This window comes from Saccoglossus kowalevskii, chromosome 16 (genome assembly GCF_978046115.1).
Source record: "Saccoglossus kowalevskii chromosome 16, keSacKowa6.1, whole genome shotgun sequence".
NCBI lineage: Eukaryota > Metazoa > Hemichordata > Enteropneusta > Harrimaniidae > Saccoglossus > Saccoglossus kowalevskii.
Window position 1 is genome coordinate 5,467,759 of NC_140656.1, and position 27,943 is coordinate 5,495,701.

Genomic DNA, 27,943 nt, shown 5'->3' on the forward strand with positions numbered 1-27,943 from the left:
AAAAATTTATTCAAAATTACTTGTACTTGAGATATTGATGGAAAAGCTGAAAACTAATTATGCAAATCAGAAAATGAACAGATTTGAGTGTAAAACTAATAAGGTCTGCACAATGTAACAGACCATCTATGTACCAAGTTTCATTGGAATGTGATCAGAACCAAAAAATTATGAATTATTATGCTAATTAGGGAAATATGAACAAATTTTAACCAAACTCATCAGATTTGTACATTGTCCTAGAGCATCTTTGTACCAAGTTACATTGATATGGAATAATTAGTACTTTAGATATCAGTGTGAAAGCTTAAAGTTTATTAATTATGCAAATTAGGTAATTAATATGCACAATTATTTACCCCAAAACTAATCAGGTCTCTGTATAGTCCTAGAGTATCTATGTACAAAGTTTCATTGAGATATCAGTGGAAAAGCCAAAAAATAACTAATTATGCAAATATTTATCCCAAAACAATCAATCTCTGTATAGTCCATGAGTATCTATGTACCATGTTTTATTGAAATGTAATGCTTACTACTTAAAATATCAAAAGCTGAAAATTAAATTATGCAAATTAGGTAATCAATGTGTACTGATATTACCCTAAAAACTACCAGGTTTAATTGTGCAGTGTCCTATGACATCTATGTACCAAGTTCCATTGAAATGTGATGATTAGTAGTTGAAATATCAGTGGAAAAGCCAGAAATTTATTAATTTTCATGCAAATTAGGTAATTAATATGCACAGATTTTCACCCAAAACTAATCAAAACCTGGCATTAGTTCAGAGCATCTATGTGCCAAGTTTCATCAAAATCCAATGAGTGGTTCTTTAGATATCAGTGGAAAAGATCATGGAACAGCAAAAAATTAGCTAATTATCATGCAAATAAGATAATTAATATGCATGGATTTCTACCAAAACCTAATCAAATCTGCGCATTGGCGAAGAGCATCTATGCACCAAGTTTCATCAAAAATTGATCATAAAACACAGAAAGAAGCCAATTACTAAACAGAAACCTTCTGTTCAGAACTAATTGTTAGGTACAGGTAACAACTATTCTTTATGTACAACATAATGGAGGTGATACTGCTTGTTCTGAAATGTTTATATGCTGCAGAGGTAAATGATAGCATGGTTGTTACACTCATCAAAGACAAAATTATCTCAATCGGATTAAAAACACACTAGCACTTGACTTTCCCTTACAGTAAATAGAACAACTCGCTAAACTATAAACATTAGGCAATTGAGTGGTGCCATTGGTCATGCAAGGTGAAGACACATTAAGTAAAATAATGTGTGATTTCATTTTGAACTGAAGTATCAATGTAAGCTATGATTTAATAGGTTGAAAAATAAAGATGAACAGGCATGGCTTAATTGGTCTGCACATTACCACCAGCAAGTGATCAAACTTTAGTCAGTTACAAATATTATTTTAAAGTACAAACATGTAGACTACAAAGCTGGATGTGAATGCTAGTGAGGTCACTCACTTGGTGATCTTAGGTCACTTTTTGTGGATAGTATTATTTTACACAAAAAGTCTGCATAAGTCGCAGGATGGTCAAGATATACTTGGCATAACTTGTCAACTGTACTTGGAAAGCGAGCATCCTTTCACATTGGATGCTCACTAAGCAGAGAATCAAAACAGTGTCTCAAAGGGTTCTCCCCAGACTAGTAGATTGGTACCACTGCTACAACAGAGTCACTCTTTTTTTTCTCTCTAATTTTTTATTTTTCTATTTTTAACTTTCAACATTTAAATTTATTGTATCATGAACCATATCTCAATTAAGGATACGTTTATCAATAAAGATTATTATTATTATTATTACTTATTCATTTTTCATCTAGTTTACCCATACCATGTACCTCTGTACTCAGTATTGATATTCGCATTCAATATAACATCAGAGGTACATTACATGGGGTTTGCATCTACGGTAACATGATACCAAGATCCCGTTTCAATTGTGCTCTCGCATAAGCGTTTCAACTCAGAAAAATGCGAATGTGCATGCCTGAAGTAACTAGGATACTGGGATGTCCAGGTAGATCAAAACACAGTCCCGGACTACGATCAAAATAGCTGCTCACGATATGACGGATTACAATAACTATATTTTCTGTACATTTACGATGTATTACATTTTTTCACTATGAATGTAGTAATACATGTTTTATTGTTTTATTTAATACAAACCGTCTATGTCATGTCAGAAGGTTGTAGCATTAGTCTCGCTATCTACGAGATGAGACTTGAATGGGATCTTGGCATGATGTCACCATACAGTACTGTGCGCGTTGCAAACCCCAAGTAATGTACATTTGATAACATTTAATTAGAAGATTTTATGTTTCTACTGAGTGTCACTACTGGAACTGTTGCAGTATTTTGATCTCTCCCAAACTGCTAAAGCACCCAGTTGTCAAAAACAAAGGTGCTTCTCAATCAGTGCTTTATATTTGGTTGGATGTCAGTGGCATATATTAGAAGTATGCTTTATATATTGTGTCATAACAGATTTTACTAGTTACCCACTCACATACATATGATCAGCTTTCTGTTTCACTTTAAGACATTGTGTACTCTGATTGGATTTTGGACATCATGCAATGTCAACAACTTTCACATTAAAAACATAAGTTAATTAAGTGAAGAAAAGAGAAATAAACTCAAAAGCAAAAAAATAGATCTCAGTTAAATTGGATTATATTAAAATCCTGATAAAAATAAATAATCTGGTTATGTATATAAATTTTAAAATAAATTCTACATTTTCATAAAAAGTAAACATTAATGCTCCACAATTTACAAACTCAGAACATGCATCATTTTAAAATGTTATTTGTGAACATTATTTACATTTAAATAACTTTGTTATTGATTGCTTTGACACCTTCTTCCACTTCCTTCATTAGTTTTAAACAAAGTTCTTCTTGCCATTTTAAAGCGATACACTGCACTCCAACGGGGATTCCCACAGATCCAGTACATGCCTGTAATACAGAAGTGGAATTTCCATAAATAATATTGCATCTAATATTGTATGACAAATAAGTCAAACACACACAAAAACGCAATCAATCAAAAACAACCAAACAATTTAGCGACACTGTTGTTGTAACATGTACATGTCATATGCTCACTAATATGAGGATGTTTACATAGCGGCCGGTAAGAGAGAGTTAAAAGGAGGTTAAGGGAGCTGCTAAAAGCAGACCACTCATTTACATAGCGGCCGGTAAGAGAGAGTTAAAAGGAGGTTAAGGGAGCTGCTGAAAGCACACCACTCATTTACATAGCGGCTGGTAAAAGAGTTAAAAGGAGGTTAAGGGAGCTGCTAAAAGCACACCACTCATTTACATAGCGGCTGGTAAGAGGGAGTTAAGAGGAGGTTAAGGGAGCTGCTGAAAGCACACCACTCATCTACATAGCGGCTGGTAAGAGGGAGTTAAGAGGAGGTTAAGGGAGCTGCTAAAAGTACACCACTCATCTACATAGCGGCTGGTAAGAGACAGTTAAGAGAAGGTTAAGGGAGCTGCTAAAAGCAGACCACTCATTTACATAGCGGCTGGTAAAAGAGTTAAAAGGAGGTTAAGGGAGCTGCTAAAAGCGTACCACTCATTTACATAGCGGCTGGTAAGAGGGAGTTAAAAGGAGGTTAAGGGAGCTGCTAAAAGCACACCACTCATTTACATAGCGGCTGGTAAGAGGGAGTTAAAAGGAGGTTAAGGGAGCTGCTAAAAGCACACCACTCATTTACATAGCGGCTGGTAAGAGGGAGTTAAGAGGAGGTTAAGGGAGCTGCTAAAAGCACACCACTCATTTACATAGCGGCTGGTAAGAGGGAGTTAAGAGGAGGTTAAGGAAGCTGCTAAAAGCACACCACTCATTTACATAGCGGCTGGTAAGAGGGAGTTAAGAGGAGGTTAAGGAAGCTGCTAAAAGCACACCACTCATTTACATAGCGGCTGGTAAGAGGGAGTTAAGAGGAGGTTAAGGGAGCTGCTAAAAGCAGACCACTCATTTACATAGCGGCTGGTAAGAGGGAGTTAAGAGGAGGTTAAGGGAGCTGCTAAAAGCACACCACTCATTTACATAGCGGCTGGTAAGAGACAGTTAAGAGAAGGTTAAGGGAGCTGCTAAAAGCATACCACTCATTTACATAGCGGCTGGCACTCCCCCTAAAAAAAATTAAGTTTTATAACACATAACAGTAGCATTTTCAACTTGTAAATACTGTCAGGAGAACTTGAGATCACCAAATTACTATGTTTCAATTAGGACACACAATTATCTCTGAATTGACATTAAAAAGGGTGCGCAGAAATAAGCAGTCACAAATAATACAATCACAAAAACCATATTTATCTTATTGGAATACATAGGAGGGCACCATGTTTACTTTATCTACCAGAATGTACCAATCTGCCCAGACCCACTACAAAGTGAAAAGCAATAAAAGTAGCCAGCTCTTGCATCAACACTCACATTATATCCAGCCATATTACAGCAAACCAATGCGCTCTAATACTATTTCAATAGCAGGACTTATTTTGAGAGCTACATGTATACCGTAGCCTACATATTTCCGAAAATTAATAGGCATGACTCACAGGCTGAAAACAAAAGTACATAACATGGACACTGATAAAATTGTCCATATTCACAATAAAAGCTCCACATATATATATAATAGTTCTGACTGACATATTTGCTTATCACATTACAGCCATACTGCATTTAAAAAGTGCATAGTGGCTACAGTCTAGGTATGAAAAAACTAACAAACGAACAAAACAACAATTAATAGAACTTCATCAAAATCTGTAGAAGAAACCAATTGAGAAAAATACAACACATGATCAAAAAAAATGTTCAATCTCTTTGCAAGGTAACTAAAGCTTTTCATGGTTATCAATGTAAAGTCATTTTACCTCCTTAGCCAGTCTGTCCCATTCATCTTTAACTTCAAACCTGGTTGCTAAGTTATCTTCATCTTCTTGTGTTACCTGGGTAACAGGAACAGTGCCTGCTGGGATATCTAGTATATTGTAGATTGCAGTTGTACCAGCTAGACCTATTAAAGACACATACTAGTATTTGTACATTGCATAGTAATATTAGTAATTGTACATTACATAGTCTCAAAGCCATCAATATGTTAGTAGGCAAATAACACCGAATAAACGGCAAGGTAAAGACTATGTCTAATTATAGTAAATACGTACTGCGTGCGTGGCTCGAACCGGCGCTCGCGTACGGCACCTAATCGCCTAGCTTCACGCCACTACACGTCTTCCCCTCGGCCACCGGGCATCCCCAATAAAGGATGCTTAATAACCGAGCTTATTACGTGCAGAGAACATGAAACCCGTCCACGCGATACGCGCCACACAGCATGGCCAGAATGCGGCAAAGGCCTTCAAATCTGGCTGTAGTAGGATGGTGAAAGTAATGGTACAGCATTGTAACAGTGAATAAGTACTGAGAAATAATTTTAAACTCATAGTTGCTGTCGACATAGGAAGTAAAGTAAGCAAATAACACCGAATAAACGGCAAGGTAAAGACTATGTCTAATTATAGTAAATACGTACTGCGTGCGTGGCTCGAACCGGCGCTCGCGTACGGCACCTAATCGCCTAGCTTCACGCCACTACACGTCTTCCCCTCGGCCACCGGGCATCCCCAATAAAGGATGCTTAATAACCGAGCTTATTACGTGCAGAGAACATGAAACCCGTCCACGCGATACGCGCCACACAGCATGGCCAGAATGCGGCAAAGGCCTTCAAATCTGGCTGTAGTAGGATGGTGAAAGTAATGGTACAGCATTGTAACAGTGAATAAGTACTGAGAAATAATTTTAAACTCATAGTTGCTGTCGACATAGGAAGTAAAGTAAGCAAATAACACCGAATAAACGGCAAGGTAAAGACTATGTCTAATTATAGTAAATACGTACTGCGTGCGTGGCTCGAACCGGCGCTCGCGTACGGCACCTAATCGCCTAGCTTCACGCCACTACACGTCTTCCCCTCGGCCACCGGGCATCCCCAATAAAGGATGCTTAATAACCGAGCTTATTACGTGCAGAGAACATGAAACCCGTCCACGCGATACGCGCCACACAGCATGGCCAGAATGCGGCAAAGGCCTTCAAATCTGGCTGTAGTAGGATGGTGAAAGTAATGGTACAGCATTGTAACAGTGAATAAGTACTGAGAAATAATTTTAAACTCATAGTTGCTGTCGACATAGGAAGTAAAGTAAGCAAATAACACCGAATAAACGGCAAGGTAAAGACTATGTCTAATTATAGTAAATACGTACTGCGTGCGTGGCTCGAACCGGCGCTCGCGTACGGCACCTAATCGCCTAGCTTCACGCCACTACACGTCTTCCCCTCGGCCACCGGGCATCCCCAATAAAGGATGCTTAATAACCGAGCTTATTACGTGCAGAGAACATGAAACCCGTCCACGCGATACGCGCCACACAGCATGGCCAGAATGCGGCAAAGGCCTTCAAATCTGGCTGTAGTAGGATGGTGAAAGTAATGGTACAGCATTGTAACAGTGAATAAGTACTGAGAAATAATTTTAAACTCATAGTTGCTGTCGACATAGGAAGTAAAGTAAGCAAATAACACCGAATAAACGGCAAGGTAAAGACTATGTCTAATTATAGTAAATACGTACTGCGTGCGTGGCTCGAACCGGCGCTCGCGTACGGCACCTAATCGCCTAGCTTCACGCCACTACACGTCTTCCCCTCGGCCACCGGGCATCCCCAATAAAGGATGCTTAATAACCGAGCTTATTACGTGCAGAGAACATGAAACCCGTCCACGCGATACGCGCCACACAGCATGGCCAGAATGCGGCAAAGGCCTTCAAATCTGGCTGTAGTAGGATGGTGAAAGTAATGGTACAGCATTGTAACAGTGAATAAGTACTGAGAAATAATTTTAAACTCATAGTTGCTGTCGACATAGGAAGTAAAGTAAGCAAATAACACCGAATAAACGGCAAGGTAAAGACTATGTCTAATTATAGTAAATACGTACTGCGTGCGTGGATGGTGAAAGTAATGGTACAGCATTGTAACAGTGAATAAGTACTGAGAAATAATTTTAAACTCATAGTTGCTGTCGACATAGGAAGTAAAGTAAGCAAATAACACCGAATAAACGGCAAGGTAAAGACTATGTCTAATTATAGTAAATACGTACTGCGTGCGTGGCTCGAACCGGCGCTCGCGTACGGCACCTAATCGCCTAGCTTCACGCCACTACACGTCTTCCCCTCGGCCACCGGGCATCCCCAATAAAGGATGCTTAATAACCGAGCTTATTACGTGCAGAGAACATGAAACCCGTCCACGCGATACGCGCCACACAGCATGTTTGCATCCTTTATTGGGGATGCCCGGTGGCCGAGGGGAAGACGTGTAGTGGCGTGAAGCTAGGCGATTAGGTGCCGTACGCGAGCGCCGGTTCGAGCCACGCACGCAGTACGTATTTACTATAATTAGACATAGTCTTTACCTTGCCGTTTATTCGGTGTTATTTGCTTACTTTACTTCCTATGTCGACAGCAACTATGAGTTTAATATGTTAGTAGAGTCTTTAATATTCAAAATCATACAAAATAAATTTTTAATCTGAGAAATCGAATTAAAATCCGTAACTTGGTATACAACACATGATCAAAAAAAATGTTCAATCTCTTTGCAAGGTAACTAAAGCTTTTCATGGTTATCAATGTAAAGTCATTTTACCTCCTTAGCCAGTCTGTCCCATTCATCTTTAACTTCAAACCTGGTTGCTAAGTTATCTTCATCTTCTTGTGTTACCTGGGTAACAGGAACAGTGCCTGCTGGGATATCTAGTATATTGTAGATTGCAGTTGTACCAGCTAGACCTATTAAAGACACATACTAGTATTTGTACATTGCATAGTAATATTAGTAATTGTACATTACATAGTCTCAAAGCCATCAATATGTTAGTAGGCAAATAACACCGAATAAACGGCAAGGTAAAGACTATGTCTAATTATAGTAAATACGTACTGCGTGCGTGGCTCGAACCGGCGCTCGCGTACGGCACCTAATCGCCTAGCTTCACGCCACTACACGTCTTCCCCTCGGCCACCGGGCATCCCCAATAAAGGATGCTTAATAACCGAGCTTATTACGTGCAGAGAACATGAAACCCGTCCACGCGATACGCGCCACACAGCATGGCCAGAATGCGGCAAAGGCCTTCAAATCTGGCTGTAGTAGGATGGTGAAAGTAATGGTACAGCATTGTAACAGTGAATAAGTACTGAGAAATAATTTTAAACTCATAGTTGCTGTCGACATAGGAAGTAAAGTAAGCAAATAACACCGAATAAACGGCAAGGTAAAGACTATGTCTAATTATAGTAAATACGTACTGCGTGCGTGGCTCGAACCGGCGCTCGCGTACGGCACCTAATCGCCTAGCTTCACGCCACTACACGTCTTCCCCTCGGCCACCGGGCATCCCCAATAAAGGATGCTTAATAACCGAGCTTATTACGTGCAGAGAACATGAAACCCGTCCACGCGATACGCGCCACACAGCATGGCCAGAATGCGGCAAAGGCCTTCAAATCTGGCTGTAGTAGGATGGTGAAAGTAATGGTACAGCATTGTAACAGTGAATAAGTACTGAGAAATAATTTTAAACTCATAGTTGCTGTCGACATAGGAAGTAAAGTAAGCAAATAACACCGAATAAACGGCAAGGTAAAGACTATGTCTAATTATAGTAAATACGTACTGCGTGCGTGGCTCGAACCGGCGCTCGCGTACGGCACCTAATCGCCTAGCTTCACGCCACTACACGTCTTCCCCTCGGCCACCGGGCATCCCCAATAAAGGATGCTTAATAACCGAGCTTATTACGTGCAGAGAACATGAAACCCGTCCACGCGATACGCGCCACACAGCATGGCCAGAATGCGGCAAAGGCCTTCAAATCTGGCTGTAGTAGGATGGTGAAAGTAATGGTACAGCATTGTAACAGTGAATAAGTACTGAGAAATAATTTTAAACTCATAGTTGCTGTCGACATAGGAAGTAAAGTAAGCAAATAACACCGAATAAACGGCAAGGTAAAGACTATGTCTAATTATAGTAAATACGTACTGCGTGCGTGGCTCGAACCGGCGCTCGCGTACGGCACCTAATCGCCTAGCTTCACGCCACTACACGTCTTCCCCTCGGCCACCGGGCATCCCCAATAAAGGATGCTTAATAACCGAGCTTATTACGTGCAGAGAACATGAAACCCGTCCACGCGATACGCGCCACACAGCATGGCCAGAATGCGGCAAAGGCCTTCAAATCTGGCTGTAGTAGGATGGTGAAAGTAATGGTACAGCATTGTAACAGTGAATAAGTACTGAGAAATAATTTTAAACTCATAGTTGCTGTCGACATAGGAAGTAAAGTAAGCAAATAACACCGAATAAACGGCAAGGTAAAGACTATGTCTAATTATAGTAAATACGTACTGCGTGCGTGGCTCGAACCGGCGCTCGCGTACGGCACCTAATCGCCTAGCTTCACGCCACTACACGTCTTCCCCTCGGCCACCGGGCATCCCCAATAAAGGATGCTTAATAACCGAGCTTATTACGTGCAGAGAACATGAAACCCGTCCACGCGATACGCGCCACACAGCATGGCCAGAATGCGGCAAAGGCCTTCAAATCTGGCTGTAGTAGGATGGTGAAAGTAATGGTACAGCATTGTAACAGTGAATAAGTACTGAGAAATAATTTTAAACTCATAGTTGCTGTCGACATAGGAAGTAAAGTAAGCAAATAACACCGAATAAACGGCAAGGTAAAGACTATGTCTAATTATAGTAAATACGTACTGCGTGCGTGGCTCGAACCGGCGCTCGCGTACGGCACCTAATCGCCTAGCTTCACGCCACTACACGTCTTCCCCTCGGCCACCGGGCATCCCCAATAAAGGATGCTTAATAACCGAGCTTATTACGTGCAGAGAACATGAAACCCGTCCACGCGATACGCGCCACACAGCATGGCCAGAATGCGGCAAAGGCCTTCAAATCTGGCTGTAGTAGGATGGTGAAAGTAATGGTACAGCATTGTAACAGTGAATAAGTACTGAGAAATAATTTTAAACTCATAGTTGCTGTCGACATAGGAAGTAAAGTAAGCAAATAACACCGAATAAACGGCAAGGTAAAGACTATGTCTAATTATAGTAAATACGTACTGCGTGCGTGGCTCGAACCGGCGCTCGCGTACGGCACCTAATCGCCTAGCTTCACGCCACTACACGTCTTCCCCTCGGCCACCGGGCATCCCCAATAAAGGATGCTTAATAACCGAGCTTATTACGTGCAGAGAACATGAAACCCGTCCACGCGATACGCGCCACACAGCATGGCCAGAATGCGGCAAAGGCCTTCAAATCTGGCTGTAGTAGGATGGTGAAAGTAATGGTACAGCATTGTAACAGTGAATAAGTACTGAGAAATAATTTTAAACTCATAGTTGCTGTCGACATAGGAAGTAAAGTAAGCAAATAACACCGAATAAACGGCAAGGTAAAGACTATGTCTAATTATAGTAAATACGTACTGCGTGCGTGGCTCGAACCGGCGCTCGCGTACGGCACCTAATCGCCTAGCTTCACGCCACTACACGTCTTCCCCTCGGCCACCGGGCATCCCCAATAAAGGATGCTTAATAACCGAGCTTATTACGTGCAGAGAACATGAAACCCGTCCACGCGATACGCGCCACACAGCATGGCCAGAATGCGGCAAAGGCCTTCAAATCTGGCTGTAGTAGGATGGTGAAAGTAATGGTACAGCATTGTAACAGTGAATAAGTACTGAGAAATAATTTTAAACTCATAGTTGCTGTCGACATAGGAAGTAAAGTAAGCAAATAACACCGAATAAACGGCAAGGTAAAGACTATGTCTAATTATAGTAAATACGTACTGCGTGCGTGGCTCGAACCGGCGCTCGCGTACGGCACCTAATCGCCTAGCTTCACGCCACTACACGTCTTCCCCTCGGCCACCGGGCATCCCCAATAAAGGATGCTTAATAACCGAGCTTATTACGTGCAGAGAACATGAAACCCGTCCACGCGATACGCGCCACACAGCATGGCCAGAATGCGGCAAAGGCCTTCAAATCTGGCTGTAGTAGGATGGTGAAAGTAATGGTACAGCATTGTAACAGTGAATAAGTACTGAGAAATAATTTTAAACTCATAGTTGCTGTCGACATAGGAAGTAAAGTAAGCAAATAACACCGAATAAACGGCAAGGTAAAGACTATGTCTAATTATAGTAAATACGTACTGCGTGCGTGGCTCGAACCGGCGCTCGCGTACGGCACCTAATCGCCTAGCTTCACGCCACTACACGTCTTCCCCTCGGCCACCGGGCATCCCCAATAAAGGATGCTTAATAACCGAGCTTATTACGTGCAGAGAACATGAAACCCGTCCACGCGATACGCGCCACACAGCATGGCCAGAATGCGGCAAAGGCCTTCAAATCTGGCTGTAGTAGGATGGTGAAAGTAATGGTACAGCATTGTAACAGTGAATAAGTACTGAGAAATAATTTTAAACTCATAGTTGCTGTCGACATAGGAAGTAAAGTAAGCAAATAACACCGAATAAACGGCAAGGTAAAGACTATGTCTAATTATAGTAAATACGTACTGCGTGCGTGGCTCGAACCGGCGCTCGCGTACGGCACCTAATCGCCTAGCTTCACGCCACTACACGTCTTCCCCTCGGCCACCGGGCATCCCCAATAAAGGATGCTTAATAACCGAGCTTATTACGTGCAGAGAACATGAAACCCGTCCACGCGATACGCGCCACACAGCATGTTTGCATCCTTTATTGGGGATGCCCGGTGGCCGAGGGGAAGACGTGTAGTGGCGTGAAGCTAGGCGATTAGGTGCCGTACGCGAGCGCCGGTTCGAGCCACGCACGCAGTACGTATTTACTATAATTAGACATAGTCTTTACCTTGCCGTTTATTCGGTGTTATTTGCTTACTTTACTTCCTATGTCGACAGCAACTATGAGTTTAATATGTTAGTAGAGTCTTTAATATTCAAAATCATACAAAATAAATTTTTAATCTGAGAAATCGAATTAAAATCCGTAACTTGGTATGCAGTGTCTTATCAAGTTTGACTGAAATTTGAAAAATCATATCAGTAAAAAATTTTCTAGACACTCAACTATTAGATTAAACCATTTTAATGTCAAATTTGCCATTTCAAACAAAACAACAACGTATCATGTGTGATGTGAATCACAAGATTGAATTGACCCATGTTTGCATGAAAAAGGATTTATGGCATCTTCAAATGGTTTTGTGTGGACAAAAATGGTTGCTAGTCAAATAATCCAAAATAAAAAAAAAATATCCAATGTGCATATATGTAATCATTATCATGAGTTGCTTTGAACAAAATCAGCCAGGGCATGTTAAACGAACACACACACAGGTACTTGTTTTAGTACTACATTAGAGGGAGACTAACAATCACTTTAAACTGTAATTTAGTGCAACATTTTTTTCCCTATTTTTAAGAATTTTTCTTTTATATAATTTTGGACCAATCGGATATAGTTTCATATCTAATACAGGTCTTCTTTGAAAAAAATCTGTGAATAATGAAACATATTTAATTATGTGAATTGTGCCGAAAGTTAAATTTGACACTCAATGGGAAATTATCTTGTATTAACATTTTGGCAGGTTTTGGGAGGTACATGTACAGGTTATCCTCATTGTTGAAAGTAGATTTTGAACAATCAATATATTAACTAAATTGAAGTTTGAATGACAAGAAAGGCATACAGTTAATATTCACATTAGGACATTTCATGAGATCTTTATTTTTAGTAAAAAGTTGATTGAATAGATTGTACAGCAACATCAACAACTTACAAAAAAGTTTTGCTGCATATTTATTAGAACATGCAGTTATACCAAATCCAGGACCAATAAGTACATCAATATTAGCATCCTTCCATGCACTCACAAACTTAGAGAAATATTCCTGAGAAGACAACAAGTCATTGATGATTTGTGAACACAATTAGTATGGATATGTACAAAACGTTAGTCTGGATTGGTGAATGCATGGATAGAGGTTGAATTCAATCTATGACAAGCATTAACATTGCACAGTGTGGTTTTATTGATAGTCAATGTATATCTACATCACATATCACTATGGACCTTATCTATTTATTTATATCTTTAATATCACATACATCTGTCAATATGCATCATCTTTGATGGTAGTAAATGTACATAATAACAGCCAAATTTGGCTATAACAAAAGCTAACAAATCATAACATAAAATTGCATATAAATCACATTTCCAAAAAAAAATCCATCATCAAACAGTGAACATTAATCTTTTTCCCCACCAGACTTTCTCACCCAAATTATTCAGCACTGGAAATGAATCCTAATTTGTAAGCCAACAGATAAAACTTGAATCAATTTTTACTTAAAAAATGTAAATATTTTTGTCCCAATCTTCTGAAAGAAATTGCAGACTATAAACAGGACTATTTTGTGAATTTGTGATGAGAAAAGGGAACAGGTGGTGAAAGGGTTAAGCATAAAGATTAACTCACAGTAAGTTTCTTGTAATCAGACCATATCTGAGAAGTACTTTTATTTCCATTGCAGCATGCCTCATAATAATTTAACATTCGTCTAGACTGGAGCAATTTAATAAATGACAATTTAAATTTAACAATATTTAATACACAATCTGTCCACACAAATGATAAATGTATTGGATTGCCTTATAAGAACTACCAGACAGACAGCATACATGTACTTACAAATTTATTTAATAATGAGTTGAAACTTTACAATCATACATTTTTGCAGACCAAAAATAAGTTTTTGCTTCTTGTCATCATGTCAGTTTAAAACTTGCGTCTCACACATTTTTGTTGTTGCAATTTTGCACAACAGTGAAACAGTGAATTGCGTCGCATATGATAGCATGGAGAAATGTTTGTTTTTTATTTTAGAGAATGCTTTGTTGATCCAAGTAAACTTTTAATTCATGTTTTTAAAAACATTATTTAATAGATGTTCAATGCTTAACATATATCCTGTTTTTGTGATAATGTAAATCTCAACAATATCCCAAGAATGGGAATCAAAATCTTATTTTTGGCTTCTTCATTAGAACACAAATATTATACATCTTGCAAACTAATTTGGTGCATGAAGCCCAAAACTGGGAATGGTTAGGAAAATTGGTTGACCTTTGTTGCTAAGAACTATGAGATGAAACATAACCACTTTGTTGTTCCATATTTGTTTCCTAATATGATATAATGCAGATATCTATGGTGTGTATATATGCATAGTGTTATGGAGACACAACAACAGAGATAAATCAACCTTACCATGAAAGGCCGGCGTAATCTTCTACTAAATGATGGGTGAATGGAGTATCGTAACTGTGTTGACAAGTGTTTATCAACTGCTTCTCCCTCTCTGAAATGAGAAATAATGTTAAAAACATCGCCATGGTTGCAGCAAACAAAAACAGTTGAGACAATTTGTAACTTACAGGTGAGAGAGCCAGGCTTTGTTACCGTCTGCATGCAAAAGTTCAAATACATGATTTCCAGCTGTAACATCCTCTTCATCATTATTATCACCACTAAGCAATGGGATGTTGAAGGGAATTAACTGCGAAGGAAAAACACTTACTGATTCAATAAAAACAGGTATCTCAGCAATAAAAAAACTAAATTATATTTGCTATAAAATCCTACCGTATGTCCTCTTGATTTGAGAGCCTCTACAGCCACAGACACAGCACGTCTACATGCAGGAACAGGGGTGAAGTAACCATCATCGTCATAGTAACCAACTCTCATAACCTTTTGATCTGAAAATTTCTGAATGAATATAAATATTGTACTTCAATATTTAAGCAATAACTTAGATGAGTCCATATATGGAGTGAATTATGCAATACCAAATGGTAATACCAGACTTGAGGTACGACCAATAGCAGACTAATATACATGTTTGATATTATTGAGATAAAACATGTAAATATCTAACACATGTATCTGTATGGTGTAGTGCACATTTGAAAAGTAAAATGATCGTCGGAAATGTATTACAATGTTTGACATTTTTGAAACTTGATCATTTTTGAAATGAACATTTGACATTTTTGAAACCCGTGCTTGGGCTGGGAAAAGCTTACATTTTTAGCAGTTTAGGCATTTTTGAAACTTGATCATTTTTGAAACTTGATCATTTTTGAAACCCTAAAGATAACAGTGGTCAGCATCATACAATTTTTAACTATGGCTGGCATATAATAAAACAAGACTTTGGTCTTTGGGTGCCATAATTTTACCTGACAAAATTATATACTATGTTTTTAATAATTGTGTTTTATTTTGTGAAAGGTGGCAACAAATAGTTTTGGCACTAAAAGGATAATATAAATTATGAAAGAAGAAAGATAAATAAGAAAAACATTTTTACAACAAATCCAGTTTTAAGATACACAAACCTTTGCATTGAACGGAATAGGAGGAAGACTACTGTCAAGTCTGAACATCTCAGATGTTAACAAAGCTTTCATTGTTAAAACCACACCATCAACATCACGAGCCATTACACCATTGAGTCCAGATACTAAAAGCAAAATATTCAACATGGCTATAAATACCAAAGCTTCCAATAGTGAGTTATTGACTTGTACTAGGAATTCCAACCTTGGCTGTTGCTGGAGCTAACTGAAGTGAAATTAAATTGGTGTTGTCCAAATTACCATTTAGATTTAAAATCATTTGCATTTGTTTTAGGTGTGTTTAAAAAGAATGGCAGAAACGTCCTTGAAAACCAATAATTTCAAAATACAAATAATAATTGTGCATCCAAAACAAAGAAAACAAATTTACCCAAATTGCAATTAATAAAAATGTTCTCAACTTTAATGAAAAAATAATTTAAATATTGATTGAGATAAATTTAAATTTTTCACTTACGACCTTTTTGACCACCAATAACTGACGGTTCTCCTTGTTCACTAAACAAATACAAAATATATTTTGTTATTACACAAAGCATGAAATTCCCTGTTGAAACGGCTAAGTCAGATGACAGTGAAAAATCATGTCAATTTTTGCAGTCAATATTTAAATAACATCATTTTTGATTATCTCTTAACCTTTTCACCACAGTTTCCTCTTTTCATCACAAATTCACAAAATAGTCCTGTTTATAAGATTGGGACAAGTATGGCCAAATTTTTTGAATAAAAACTAAAAATTTACCAAAATTTTGTCTATTGGCTCCAAAATTAGGGTTCATTTTCTGAAATATTCAAGAAATTTAAGAAAAAAGTGCCGAGTCTGGTGGTGAAAAGGTAAAACCAGAAATGACACTCTATTGAGAAATATTTACTCATATTTAGGAAAAATCTAATTGAAATGATATTAGCAAGATTTTTACTGAAGCCACTCTGCGTCTAAATTAAGAACTCCAGTAAAAATTTTATTGCTCACGATATGTTAATGATTTCCCCTGACTCTATCAAGGAAATCCTCTGATAATTGTGAAGTTGTTTACAGGTTGAACTATAATAATGATATTAAACTGACCTTATCCTGTTTTTTGTTGGTTTCAGGGAACAAATGCCACAAAAGTGTGCCGGGACACGTACGCTTCCAGCTATGTCGGAACCAATTCCAATCTGTGATCCATGCATACCAATTAGAGCACCTTCACCTCCAGAAGAACCACCGGGACATCGTTCACAATCGTGTGGATTCAATGTCTCTCCATATACTGGGTTACTACAACTAAAACTGTTAGGGAATATAATGAAGTAACTCAATAGTTATTAAAGGACATAACAAGCGATCTGTTGATCTCCTCTGTCGTGGTTAAGCAGGTCAGACTATATTCGCATCCTGACTGTTAGTCTGTAGAACATCTGAACTGTACTATAATATGTTCATACAAGTTTGAAAATATGAGTAAATAAGAACAAAAACAAATGAACACGCCAATGTATACTAAAAATCGGTCAAAGCATGTCTAAGAAAAGATTAAAACAACATGAAAACAAGCCATGCATGGCAAAGTCCCCGTTAGTTATCAAATTTAAGATATATAGTTTTGTTTATAGTAATATAGCTGGTATATAACCATGTCAGGAATATGATTTTTTAACATTAAAATGATTGACATTTGTATCTGCTCGTCAAACAAGTACTTGTCCATATTGAGAGATATTGCTCTGGAACAGCATTCAAAATCAGCCATTTTGAATACATTTATATATATAACATGATGTATAACGAATATATAAAAATTTAAATATAATAAGTCAAAGCATTTAAGAGGTATGGCTCTAGAAGCCTAATCATTAAAACAAAATGGTCGCCAGTCCACCATTTTGAATCCAATCTGAAAAATAAAATGACGAGTATCAGGAACCGGTAATGTCTAATGTATGTACCAAGTTTGAACGAAATCCATCCTTAAATGCTTGATATTTGATGATTTTTTAGCACAAAAAAGGCCACCATTTGGCCATTTTGAATAGTATCGTCAAACCAATATATCTGTATATCTATGACATGATGTATAATGAATATTTAAAATTTGAACATAATCAGTGAAAGCAAGTCAGAGATATGGCACAAGAACCACATTCATTAATGCAAAATGCCCGCCAGTCAGCCATTTGCATCAAGGTCCTATAATGTCTAATGTATATACCAAGTTTGAACAAAATCCATCAGAAAACATCTGAGAAATGGTTGATATTGATGATTTTTAGCACAAAAATGGCTGCCATTCGGCCATCTGGAATCAGATCGTGAAACAAATTGACGTGCATATGTATAATATCATGTATGATGTATGTATGAATTTTGATTGTGCTTGGTCCAGGCATTTCTAAGATACAGGTCCGGACGCACGCACGCACACACACACACGGACACACGGAGGTCAAAACATAAGTCCCCGTTTTCGGACTGCGTTCGAAAGGGGACTAATAACACCAACATGGCCACCAGTCGGCCATTTTTAATCAATTATGTTCCCAAAATAAATTGATGTGCATCAGTAACCTACCATGAGTAATATCAAAACCAAGTTTGATTGATTTAAATCGGTCCAGGCATGCTTGATAAATTGTTGATGACGTGTTCAAATGTTGATTTATGGTGGTTTTTTTGGTAAAAATGGTCACCAGTTGGCCATTTTAAATAAAATCACAAAACAAACTGATGTACATCAGTAACCTATCATGTGTGATCTTCATAGCAAGTTTAATGAAATCACCATAAGTATCCCTGAGTAACAGTTGACATTTTTTTTTTACGAAAATGACTGCAGTTTCATCAAATTCAAAAATAACAGAAAACAACATTCAGCCACTTATTCTTGCCTTTGGACAAATTTATCTAAATTTGTAAAATAAATATCTCTGAAAAAAGGGCAGAACACTTGTAATAAAATAATGGCCACCAAATCATGAAACTAAAAGAGTAACCTGAATATGAGTGATGTCAATGCCATATTCAAATGAATTCAGTCAAGGCATGACAGTACAGTTGATGACATGTTCAAATGTTGATTTATGGTGTCTTTTGGGACAAAAATGGCCACCAATTGGTCAAAAGTCTACCAAATGAATCTCATCATGACTTGTCTTTGTACCAACTTTGAACAAAATTGGTTTAGGCATATCCAAGAAATGATGATGGAAATGGCCACCAGTCAATCACTTTAATCAGATCTGAAAAGCAAAACAATATGCATCAAGGTCCAATATTATGTTCAATGAATGTATCAAGTTGGAACAAAATCACAACAAAAACCTGAAATGTTCAATTTATTTAATGCATTTTGAACATTAAAATGGCCTTCATTCAGCCACCTTAAACGCAACCATCAAACAAGGTAACAAGACTCAACATAGAAGCTTATCTCCCCCAGAACCCTCAAATAGTATACAAAAATTGTTAGTAAAATACAATAACAGCCAAAAATATATGACAACACAATTTACACTGTAACAAAAAATACAAGAGCCATTTTTAATCAGCCTTGAGGTAAGCATGTTTAAAACTACTTAATAAGCTTGAGTACTTGACTGAATACTCTTCCAGTATTTAGCATGGACAATTGCAAAAGCTTCTACGATAAAGATCCTTACTGGTTAAACTTGTAATATTAAGCATTTATAAAGCATACATATATTTTTGTGGGAAATTCATCAATATGCACATTGCACATCAACCTAATGGCTCTTTTTTAAATCTTACACAATTTATTTACAAAAGATGTTTCACTCCATTATTATCTAAAAATATGTGGTGTATGATGTATCTATAAAGTTTTAATGTGATCAGTTGGGATATGTCAGAGATATATAGTTGCAGAACAGCATTCACTGAAAATAAAATGGCTGCCAGTCAGCCATTGCATCAAGGGCCCATAATTTTTAAAATATGTAAAAAGTTTGAACAATATCCATATATACATGACAGAGATCATTTGGCTATCTTGAATTGGTTTGTGAAACAATGTGCATATGCATTCTAAGAAGTCCACAAACTTAATTAAAATATTCATTTTAAAAATAATTATATAATGACCACTTACCTAAGCATAGTTTGTGGTACATTGGTTCTCATAAATGGTATCGCTCCTTCCTTTTTTAACACTCGAACTATGACATGATCTTCAGTACATATTTTACCAATGTATTTGGATATACCAAAATGACTGTCATATCCCTAGAATAAAAACACCACCACTGATGTCATCCACAATTGCACATAGGATGTTTCATCTACACCACTGATGGGCTACATGTCTTGCACATACCGGATTCTGCCGTAAATTCGCCCTGGGCCGTTAAACGGCAGTTTGGGTTTTAAAAAAAATAAAATGGGACCAAGAAATCGTGATTTTTTGGCAGTTTTTTAAGGTGTTATTTTAATCTTTTCTGATGCCTGAAAGTTTCACCATAGTCAAGAGTATGATGTTTATTGCGACTAGCGTGAATGGGTAATCTTCGTTTCGACAAAGAGCTGTTATCACTGTGAACAATGTTAAATTATTCTTCATGCTCAGTTTATCTTTTGAAAACAACTATTTCTGTATTTAAAAACAAATTGTGTCGCTTTCCCATCAAAATCCAAGCCAAAAGATCGTACAACAACATCGGCAAATCTCTTCCATGCTGTGTTCAATAACATTATCATATTTAAATAAGCTATCATGGTAAGTTGAACATGTTGGCATCATCCATCGTTTTCATTGGTTAATTAGCGATTTGACCTGTCAGGTCAAAGAACACCGTTCCAGGTCAAACATGGCAGATATTCATTTCTACAGCATTGAGCGTTGAAAATGCGATCGGGATCATTCACTTACGATGAAATAAGTAAAAATTTTTTTGGGAGAAAGATTCGCGGTCTATTTTTTAATCCAGCAAGAAAAAAAAATGTATAAAATTATAGATTAGCTTCTGCAATAGTTTCTTTCGTTTTGAGTGGTCCAATTACCGGTGTTAAATATAAGCTTCTTAAAAATATTTGATGACACCAAATAAGGGCCCACCAGTTGTGAAACCGCCCAGGGCGGTTTTTCGGATGGGCGAATTTACAGCAGAATCCGGTAGTATGTTTTAGTATTTTCATTTAAACCACTGTTATCCAGAATTACACATAGTACATTTCATTTACATAAATTCTTTCTAAACTCAGCAAAGGGTGTCACAATGTATTAACACATATACCTTAAGATACACACACTCTTTGACGCTGACTGGTATACCATAAAGAATTCCACTTTTGTCTCCATTTGCATCAAGTTCTTTTGCCCATTCCTGTTAAAACAATATAATTCACACTCAGTGTTTGTTCATTCATGACAGTAATACTACTTGTTGGTTTGTCTCTAATGTACTAACAGTTTGGCATTTACTCGGCAAGTACTCTTTCATAGTTCAGAACAGTACTTGCTTACTAGTTAATTTCTTTATTTTTAAAAAATCTGTATAGTAGTCTCGGTTCTAGTAAATGTTTTTGGTCATACAGGCCATGGATGTTTACTAGAACCTCTACCCTATCAGGCTGTTAACTACTGTTAACTATCTTTGTAGCCATCTTTCAACTATCAGTGAATTAACATAATGGTGAGTGGTTATTAGTGTCACATGTTTGATTAATTAGCGAAAATTACAGAATTCCTGGTGACTGGAATATTGACTATATTCTTGGTGACTAATGAAAGTCATAGAATTCATGGCGACTGGTGAAAGTCATTGAACTTCTCATAACGGGAAAGGCACTGAATTGCTGGTAACTAATAGAAGGCATTTAATTACTGGTAAAAGTCACTGAATTCCTGGTATCTGGTAAAAGTCACTGAATTCCTGGTATCTGGTAAAAGTCACTGAATTCCTGGTATCTGGTAAAAGACACTTAATTCCTGGTGACTGGTAACGGTCACTAAATTCCTGGTAACTAGTAAAAGTCACCAAATTCCCGGTATCTAGTAAAAGTCATCAAATTCCTGGTGTCTAGTAATAGTCACTGAATTCCTGGTGTCTAGTAAAAGTCACTGACTTCCTTGTATCTAGAAAAAGTCATTGAATTCCTGGTGTCTAGTAAAAGTCACTGAATTCCTGGTGTCTAGTTAAAGTCACTGAATTTCTGGTGTCTAGTAAAAGTAATTGAATTCCTGGTGTCTAGTAAAAGTCACTGAATTTCTGGTGTCTAGTAAAAGTAATTGAATTCTTGGTGTCTAGTAAAATTCACTGAATTTCTGGTATCTAGTAAAAGTCACTGAATTTCTGGTGTCTAGTAAAAGTCATTGAATTCCTGGTATCTAGTAAAAGTCACTGAATTTCTGGTGTCTAGTAAAAGTCACTGAATTCCTGGTGTCTAGTAAAAGTCACTGAATTTCTGGTGTCTAGTAAAAGTCACTGAATTTCTGGTATCTAGTAAAAGTCATTGAATTCCTGGTGTCTAGTAAAAGTCACTGAATTTCTGGTATCTAGTAAAAGTCACTGAATTTCTGGTGTCTAGTAAAAGTCACTGAATTTCTGGTATCTAGTAAAAGTCATTGAATTCCTGGTGTCTAGTAAAAGTCACTGAATTTCTGGTATCTAGTAAAAGTCACTGAATTTCTGGTGTCTAATAAAAGTAACTGAATTCCTGGTGTCTAGTAAAAGTCATTGAATTCCTGGTGTCTAGTAAAAGTCACTGAATTTCTGGTATCTAGTAAAAGTCACTGAATTTCTGGTGTCTAGTAAAAGTCATTGAATTCCTGGTATCTAGTAAAAGTCACTGAATTTCTGGTGTCTAGTAAAAGTCACTGAATTCCTGGTGTCTAGTAAAAGTCACTGAATTTCTGGTGTCTAGTAAAAGTCACTGAATTTCTGGTATCTAGTAAAAGTCATTGAATTCCTGGTGTCTAGTAAAAGTCACTGAATTTCTGGTATCTAGTAAAAGTCACTGAATTTCTGGTGTCTAGTAAAAGTCACTGAATTTCTGGTATCTAGTAAAAGTCATTGAATTCCTGGTGTCTAGTAAAAGTCACTGAATTTCTGGTATCTAGTAAAAGTCACTGAATTTCTGGTGTCTAATAAAAGTAACTGAATTCCTGGTGTCTAGTAAAAGTCATTGAATTCCTGGTATCTAGTAAAAGTCACTGAATTTCTGGTGTCTAGTAAAAGTCACTGACTTCCTGGTATCTAGTAAAAGTCATTGAATTCCTGGTGTCTAGTAAAAGTCACTGACTTCCTGGTATCTAGTAAAAGTTACTGAATTTCTGGTGTCTAGTAAAAGTCACTGAATTTCTGGTGTCTAGTAAAAGTCACTGAATTTCTGGTATCTAGTAAAAGTCATTGAATTCCTGGTGTCTAGTACAAGTCACTGAATTTCTGGTATCTAGTAAAAGTCACTGAATTTCTGGTGTCTAGTAAAAGTCACTGAATTTCTGGTATCTAGTAAAAGTCATTGAATTCCTGGTGTCTAGTAAAAGTCACTGAATTTCTGGTATCTAGTAAAAGTCACTGAATTTCTGGTGTCTAATAAAAGTCATTGAATTCCTGGTATCTAGTAAAAGTCACTGAATTTCTGGTGTCTAGTAAAAGTCACTGAATTCCTGGTGACTAGTAAAAGTCATTGAATTCCTGGTGTCTAGTAAAAGTCACTGAATTCCTGGTGTCTAGTAAAAGTCATTGAATTCCTGGTGTCTAGTAAAAGTCAATGAATTTCTGGTATCTAGTAAAAGTCACTGAATTCCTGGTATCTAGTAAAAGTCACTGAATTTCTGGTGTCTAGTAAAAGTCACTGAATTCCTGGTGTCTAGTAAAAGTCACTGAATTTCTGGTGTCTAGTAAAAGTCACTGACTTCCTGGTATCTAGTAAAAGTCATTGAATTCCTGGTGTCTAGTAAATGTATAATAACAATCAATTTCCACATAACCCTATCATGATTTTCCCCAAACATATTCCTTACCTCTGCTTCATTTATTGGTTCAGTTACACAGTTAATCTGACTGGTACATTCTAATGCCTGTAAATAAAACATCACCATGGTAATCACAATAACTCTTATGTAATTTCTTTCTAATCTAGGTTTATCACTCAACAATGTTATGCTTGCTTGTATGGCTGATATATAGCCAATCATTTGGATAGGGTTATCCCCACAGTATTATAGCAAAGGGGACTTCCACTATGGAGTTTAATCACCATAACAACAGCCAATAAAATGAGAAATATTATTTTTGTGCAAATTAGTCGATACGCTATATTTTCCAGGAATGAACACTGAAGTTAATTTTGATATCAGTAATCATTATAGATTTTGTGCAAAAACATGAAAATTGAAAAATGGTACAGTGACGGAGTTTTAATTTTTGTTTGTATTATGACTATTTAAATACCATTACAACAAAATAATGCATTTGAATAAATGTATTAAATGTTTATTTGATCAACAAAACTTGCTCTGAAACAGAAAACAAACATTTCCCCATTCTGTCAAATGTGGCACACTTTACCGATAGAGAAAATTGCAAAAAGAAATGTGTGAGGCACAGTTTTCAAATTGACATGCACAATGATGACCTAACATGCAGTAACTTTTTAACTCCATTGTAAAACTAGTCATGCTCTATTGTTGTAAAATGTGCCACTTTATTCTCCCAATGCAAAAATGACACTCCAAATACTGCAAAACACAGCTTCATGTAAAATCTGAGGTTACTAATTTAGCATGCTGGCAGGAACTAGGCAAATATCTTCTATAAGTTTTAAATGTAAAAGAAATTCGTAAATACTGGTCTAAAATAAACAAAACATAGTGTAACTATTTCAACTTGGCCCATTTGGAATCTAGATTAAATAACAAATGGATAGATGGATACAAACTAATGATGTACAATTATTTCCTTGTATGGCAAAAGTGAGTATAAAAGTTCAAAAACAACGCAATAATATATCAAAACATTTTGTACAAAAATAATAGTTAAAATGCTTATAATTACATAAACAAACAGCCTGTCGGCTGAGATAACTCCGCTGTTAGCAACGCACATTTCAATTAAAGATCTGAAGATATCATTAGAAAATGAACAATATGTATAATATCAAAGCTGTTTTACTGTTTTCAACAAAAATTCAAAAATATCACTTTTCACCAAAAATAATCATCAAAATAATTGAAGCTATCACCATGAAATTAACAAATCTGAAAGAGGTCCATATATAAAAGCAATCAGACTTGCAGTTTTCAACAAGAAGTCAAAAATATCACTTTTTACCAACAATTTTAAAAATATTCACTAAAATTAGAGAATAAAAGATATCATCACAAAATGAACAAATCTGAGAGAGGACCACATGTAGTACCTATATATGTAATATCAAAGCAATCAGACTTGCAGTTTTCAGCAAGAAGTCGAAAATATCACTTTTTACCAAAAATGACAAAAATATTCATCAAAATTAGAGAATTAAAAATATCATTAAAAGAACAAATCTGAGAGAGATCTACCTGTAGTACCTATATGTATAATATCAAAGCAATCAGACTTGTCGTTTTTAACAAGAAGTCAAAAATATCACTTTTTACCAAAAATGACAAAAATATTCATCAAAATTAGAGAATTAAAAATATCATCATTAAAAGAACAAATCTGAGAGCAGTCCACATGTAGTACTGATATGTATAATATCAAAGCAATCAGACTTGCAGTTTTCAGCAAGAAGTTGAAAATATCACTTTTTACCAAAAATGACAAAAATATTCATCAAAATTAGAGAATTAAAAAAAATCATCATTAAAAAAACACAAATCTGCGAGAGGTCTACCTGTAGTACCTATATGTATAATATCAAAGCAATCCGACTTGTAGTTTTTAACAAGAAGTCAAAAATATCACTTTTTACCAAAAATTAGGAAAATATTCATCAAAATTAGAGAATTTAAGATATCACGATGACGACAGACAATCACTCATATGATAAGCTTCGCTTGACTAAGTCGACAGCAGAGATAAAAACAGAATTGTGAATTTTTCCTACCTTGGCTTGATATGCATGTAAAACTTCTACTGCAGATAAAGAACCAGATTTCAAAGCTTTACTCAGTTCACTCAGTGACATTTCAATGATCTTTGAACGTTTGAATAACACAGCCTAAGAGTCAACAAAAACATTTAACAACATAAATCAGTGTGATAGGTAAAGCAAACACATTATGAAATAAAATATCAAATTTGCAAATTAACATATCCCGATATACTGGGTATAATATCATTATATACCAGAGCTATTGGTGATAAAGTGTATACATTACTAGACTGTTAAGGTCTCATGCCATCAATTAACCTATCAGCGTTCATAGCCCTCAAATCTTATGGTTGTTGTTAGTCAATGGGTTTTCTCTCACCATGTTTTATCTGATATGTGATGTATGAGGGCGTACTTCAATTATGCCACCTGTTAGACTTGTGTGTGCATGTAGTTTTGTTTACAGACAAATACCGTTGATCTGGACAACTCTTAATTAGACACTTCCAAACTGGCTGCATTTCTGAGAATTTGAATTATGAGATTACAAAAACAAGACAAATTTCAAAAACTATTAAAATCTAGTCATATAGTTATGGTTAATTTATAAAATCAAGTTTCATCTGTACATTATTTATTAGTAATATATAAGCACAGATGATATATTGTGTATATATCATTTTGTGTCAAATAAAATATTCTATTTTTTCCTCCTATTCTGTTCTATTCAAAGCTGTTCTATTAATCTACAGCGTCGCAGTAATTTTAAAGCGGAGGGGTTGTCACCTGCATACACGTGGGAATTGAGTCCCAAGTGACGATAATGCATGCTAAAAACACAAAGGCTCATGGATAGATACTTGTTTGTAAACAACAACACACTATGGTCTACATGCGCAGGTGACAACTCCACTGTTTTAAGGTTACCCAAGAATGTGTGGCCAGTTGTAACTATTATGAAAGATGAATGAATGGCCTCTATTTACCAACAATCCCTGAAATGAGATTTCAGATTTCAGATCTAGGATTTAAAATTTAAGAATAAATAATTTTGATTTGACCTATTAACTGAATGTGTCTTGACAAGACATGTATTTTTTGTAATTGACTAAATATTAATTTATCTCACAACTTAGATCTTCAAACAACCGAAATGTGGGTGAAACTAAAAACCCATTTTTAAGGTTGTGTACCCCCCCTCCCGACACACACCCACACACCGCCCCTTCACTAAAAGCTCAAATTAATATATTTATTCAAACTGACTATTATATCTGAACTATAGCTCAACGCTGGGAACTCAACCTAAGTAGTTTAGAAAATTAAACACTGGGGTCGTTCACATAAACTGTACCACTGACCTCGTCGACTGTATGGAGTTTCTCTGCGAGCGCCATTTTCACATCCGCGGAATCTTGCCGCCTGTCCAACGCGCTATCACGAAACATCACCAATCGCCTTCTCGTCGCTGCCTTCTTCTTCCCCATGTATATGCCACCTAGAATAACTGCGATCGCCGCGATGAACGTCTTTTGACCACATTTTTTCAAAAACTCTTGCAACGTCATAAAACTAAACATATTGCCCTTGTTTTACTTTCTGAACTTTGAACTTTGAACTGTGTACGTTCATTTGACCAATGTACACTTAGTATATATGTCACTGAAATACAAGTTGCAGATGCTACATCAAGGTATAAATATGAACACACTTTTCGCCCCCCTGACATTTTATATCACGTAATTTGGCTGATAACAAAATATTTTTCATTAGTTCACGCGCAATAATTAAATATTACAGCATATTAAATTTGAAAAATACTTGTCATATATGGATTTGCCAAAAAATGTTATCCAAATTTTTCATCTCAGTGACCGCAATCTTGAAATTGAACTAGAAAGAAGGAAAAATTCAGACTAAATACAGATTATACAAACAAATTTAAACTAAATAATGAAGTCCAGACGAGTGGCGCTTTAAGCTTGGCTGCTGCTTCTCCAATAAATAAAGGGAGTGTCTATTGAAAAGTTATCAAATAGATATGTTCCATAAACCAAACAAAATAATACAATTGATTAAAATCATGAAATTTAGCATGGAAGTATTCAAAGTATTTGAAAAGCTCAATCTGGCAAACCGTCACTCGAATAAAGAGGGTGGGTGGCGGCGGGGAGTAAACAAAAAATATTGTCTTGTTATGTAACATTCATTTTTTCAGAATATGTAAATTTGTTGTTTTT

At 36.6% G+C, this 27,943-nt stretch overlaps 1 protein-coding gene across 1 annotated transcript; it reads right to left on the bottom strand.

Moving 5' to 3' along the window:
- Window positions 1-1,132: 1,132 nt before the first annotated feature.
- Window positions 1,133-27,284, bottom strand: LOC102802710 (vitamin D3 hydroxylase-associated protein-like). The gene is made up of 15 exons (XM_085491657.1): window positions 27,065-27,284; window positions 25,716-25,829; window positions 23,644-23,700; window positions 20,912-21,001; window positions 19,771-19,904; window positions 16,749-16,955; window positions 16,134-16,174; window positions 15,656-15,780; window positions 14,898-15,023; window positions 14,690-14,811; window positions 14,523-14,613; window positions 13,731-13,817; window positions 13,028-13,139; window positions 7,805-7,947; window positions 1,133-3,016 (listed from the first exon to the last, which is right to left on the bottom strand). The coding sequence occupies exons 1-15, from the start codon at window positions 27,281-27,283 to the stop codon at window positions 2,885-2,887; spliced, it is 1,800 nt and encodes a 599-aa protein (XP_085347783.1). The 5' UTR covers window position 27,284; the 3' UTR covers window positions 1,133-2,884.
- Window positions 27,285-27,943: the final 659 nt, after the last annotated feature.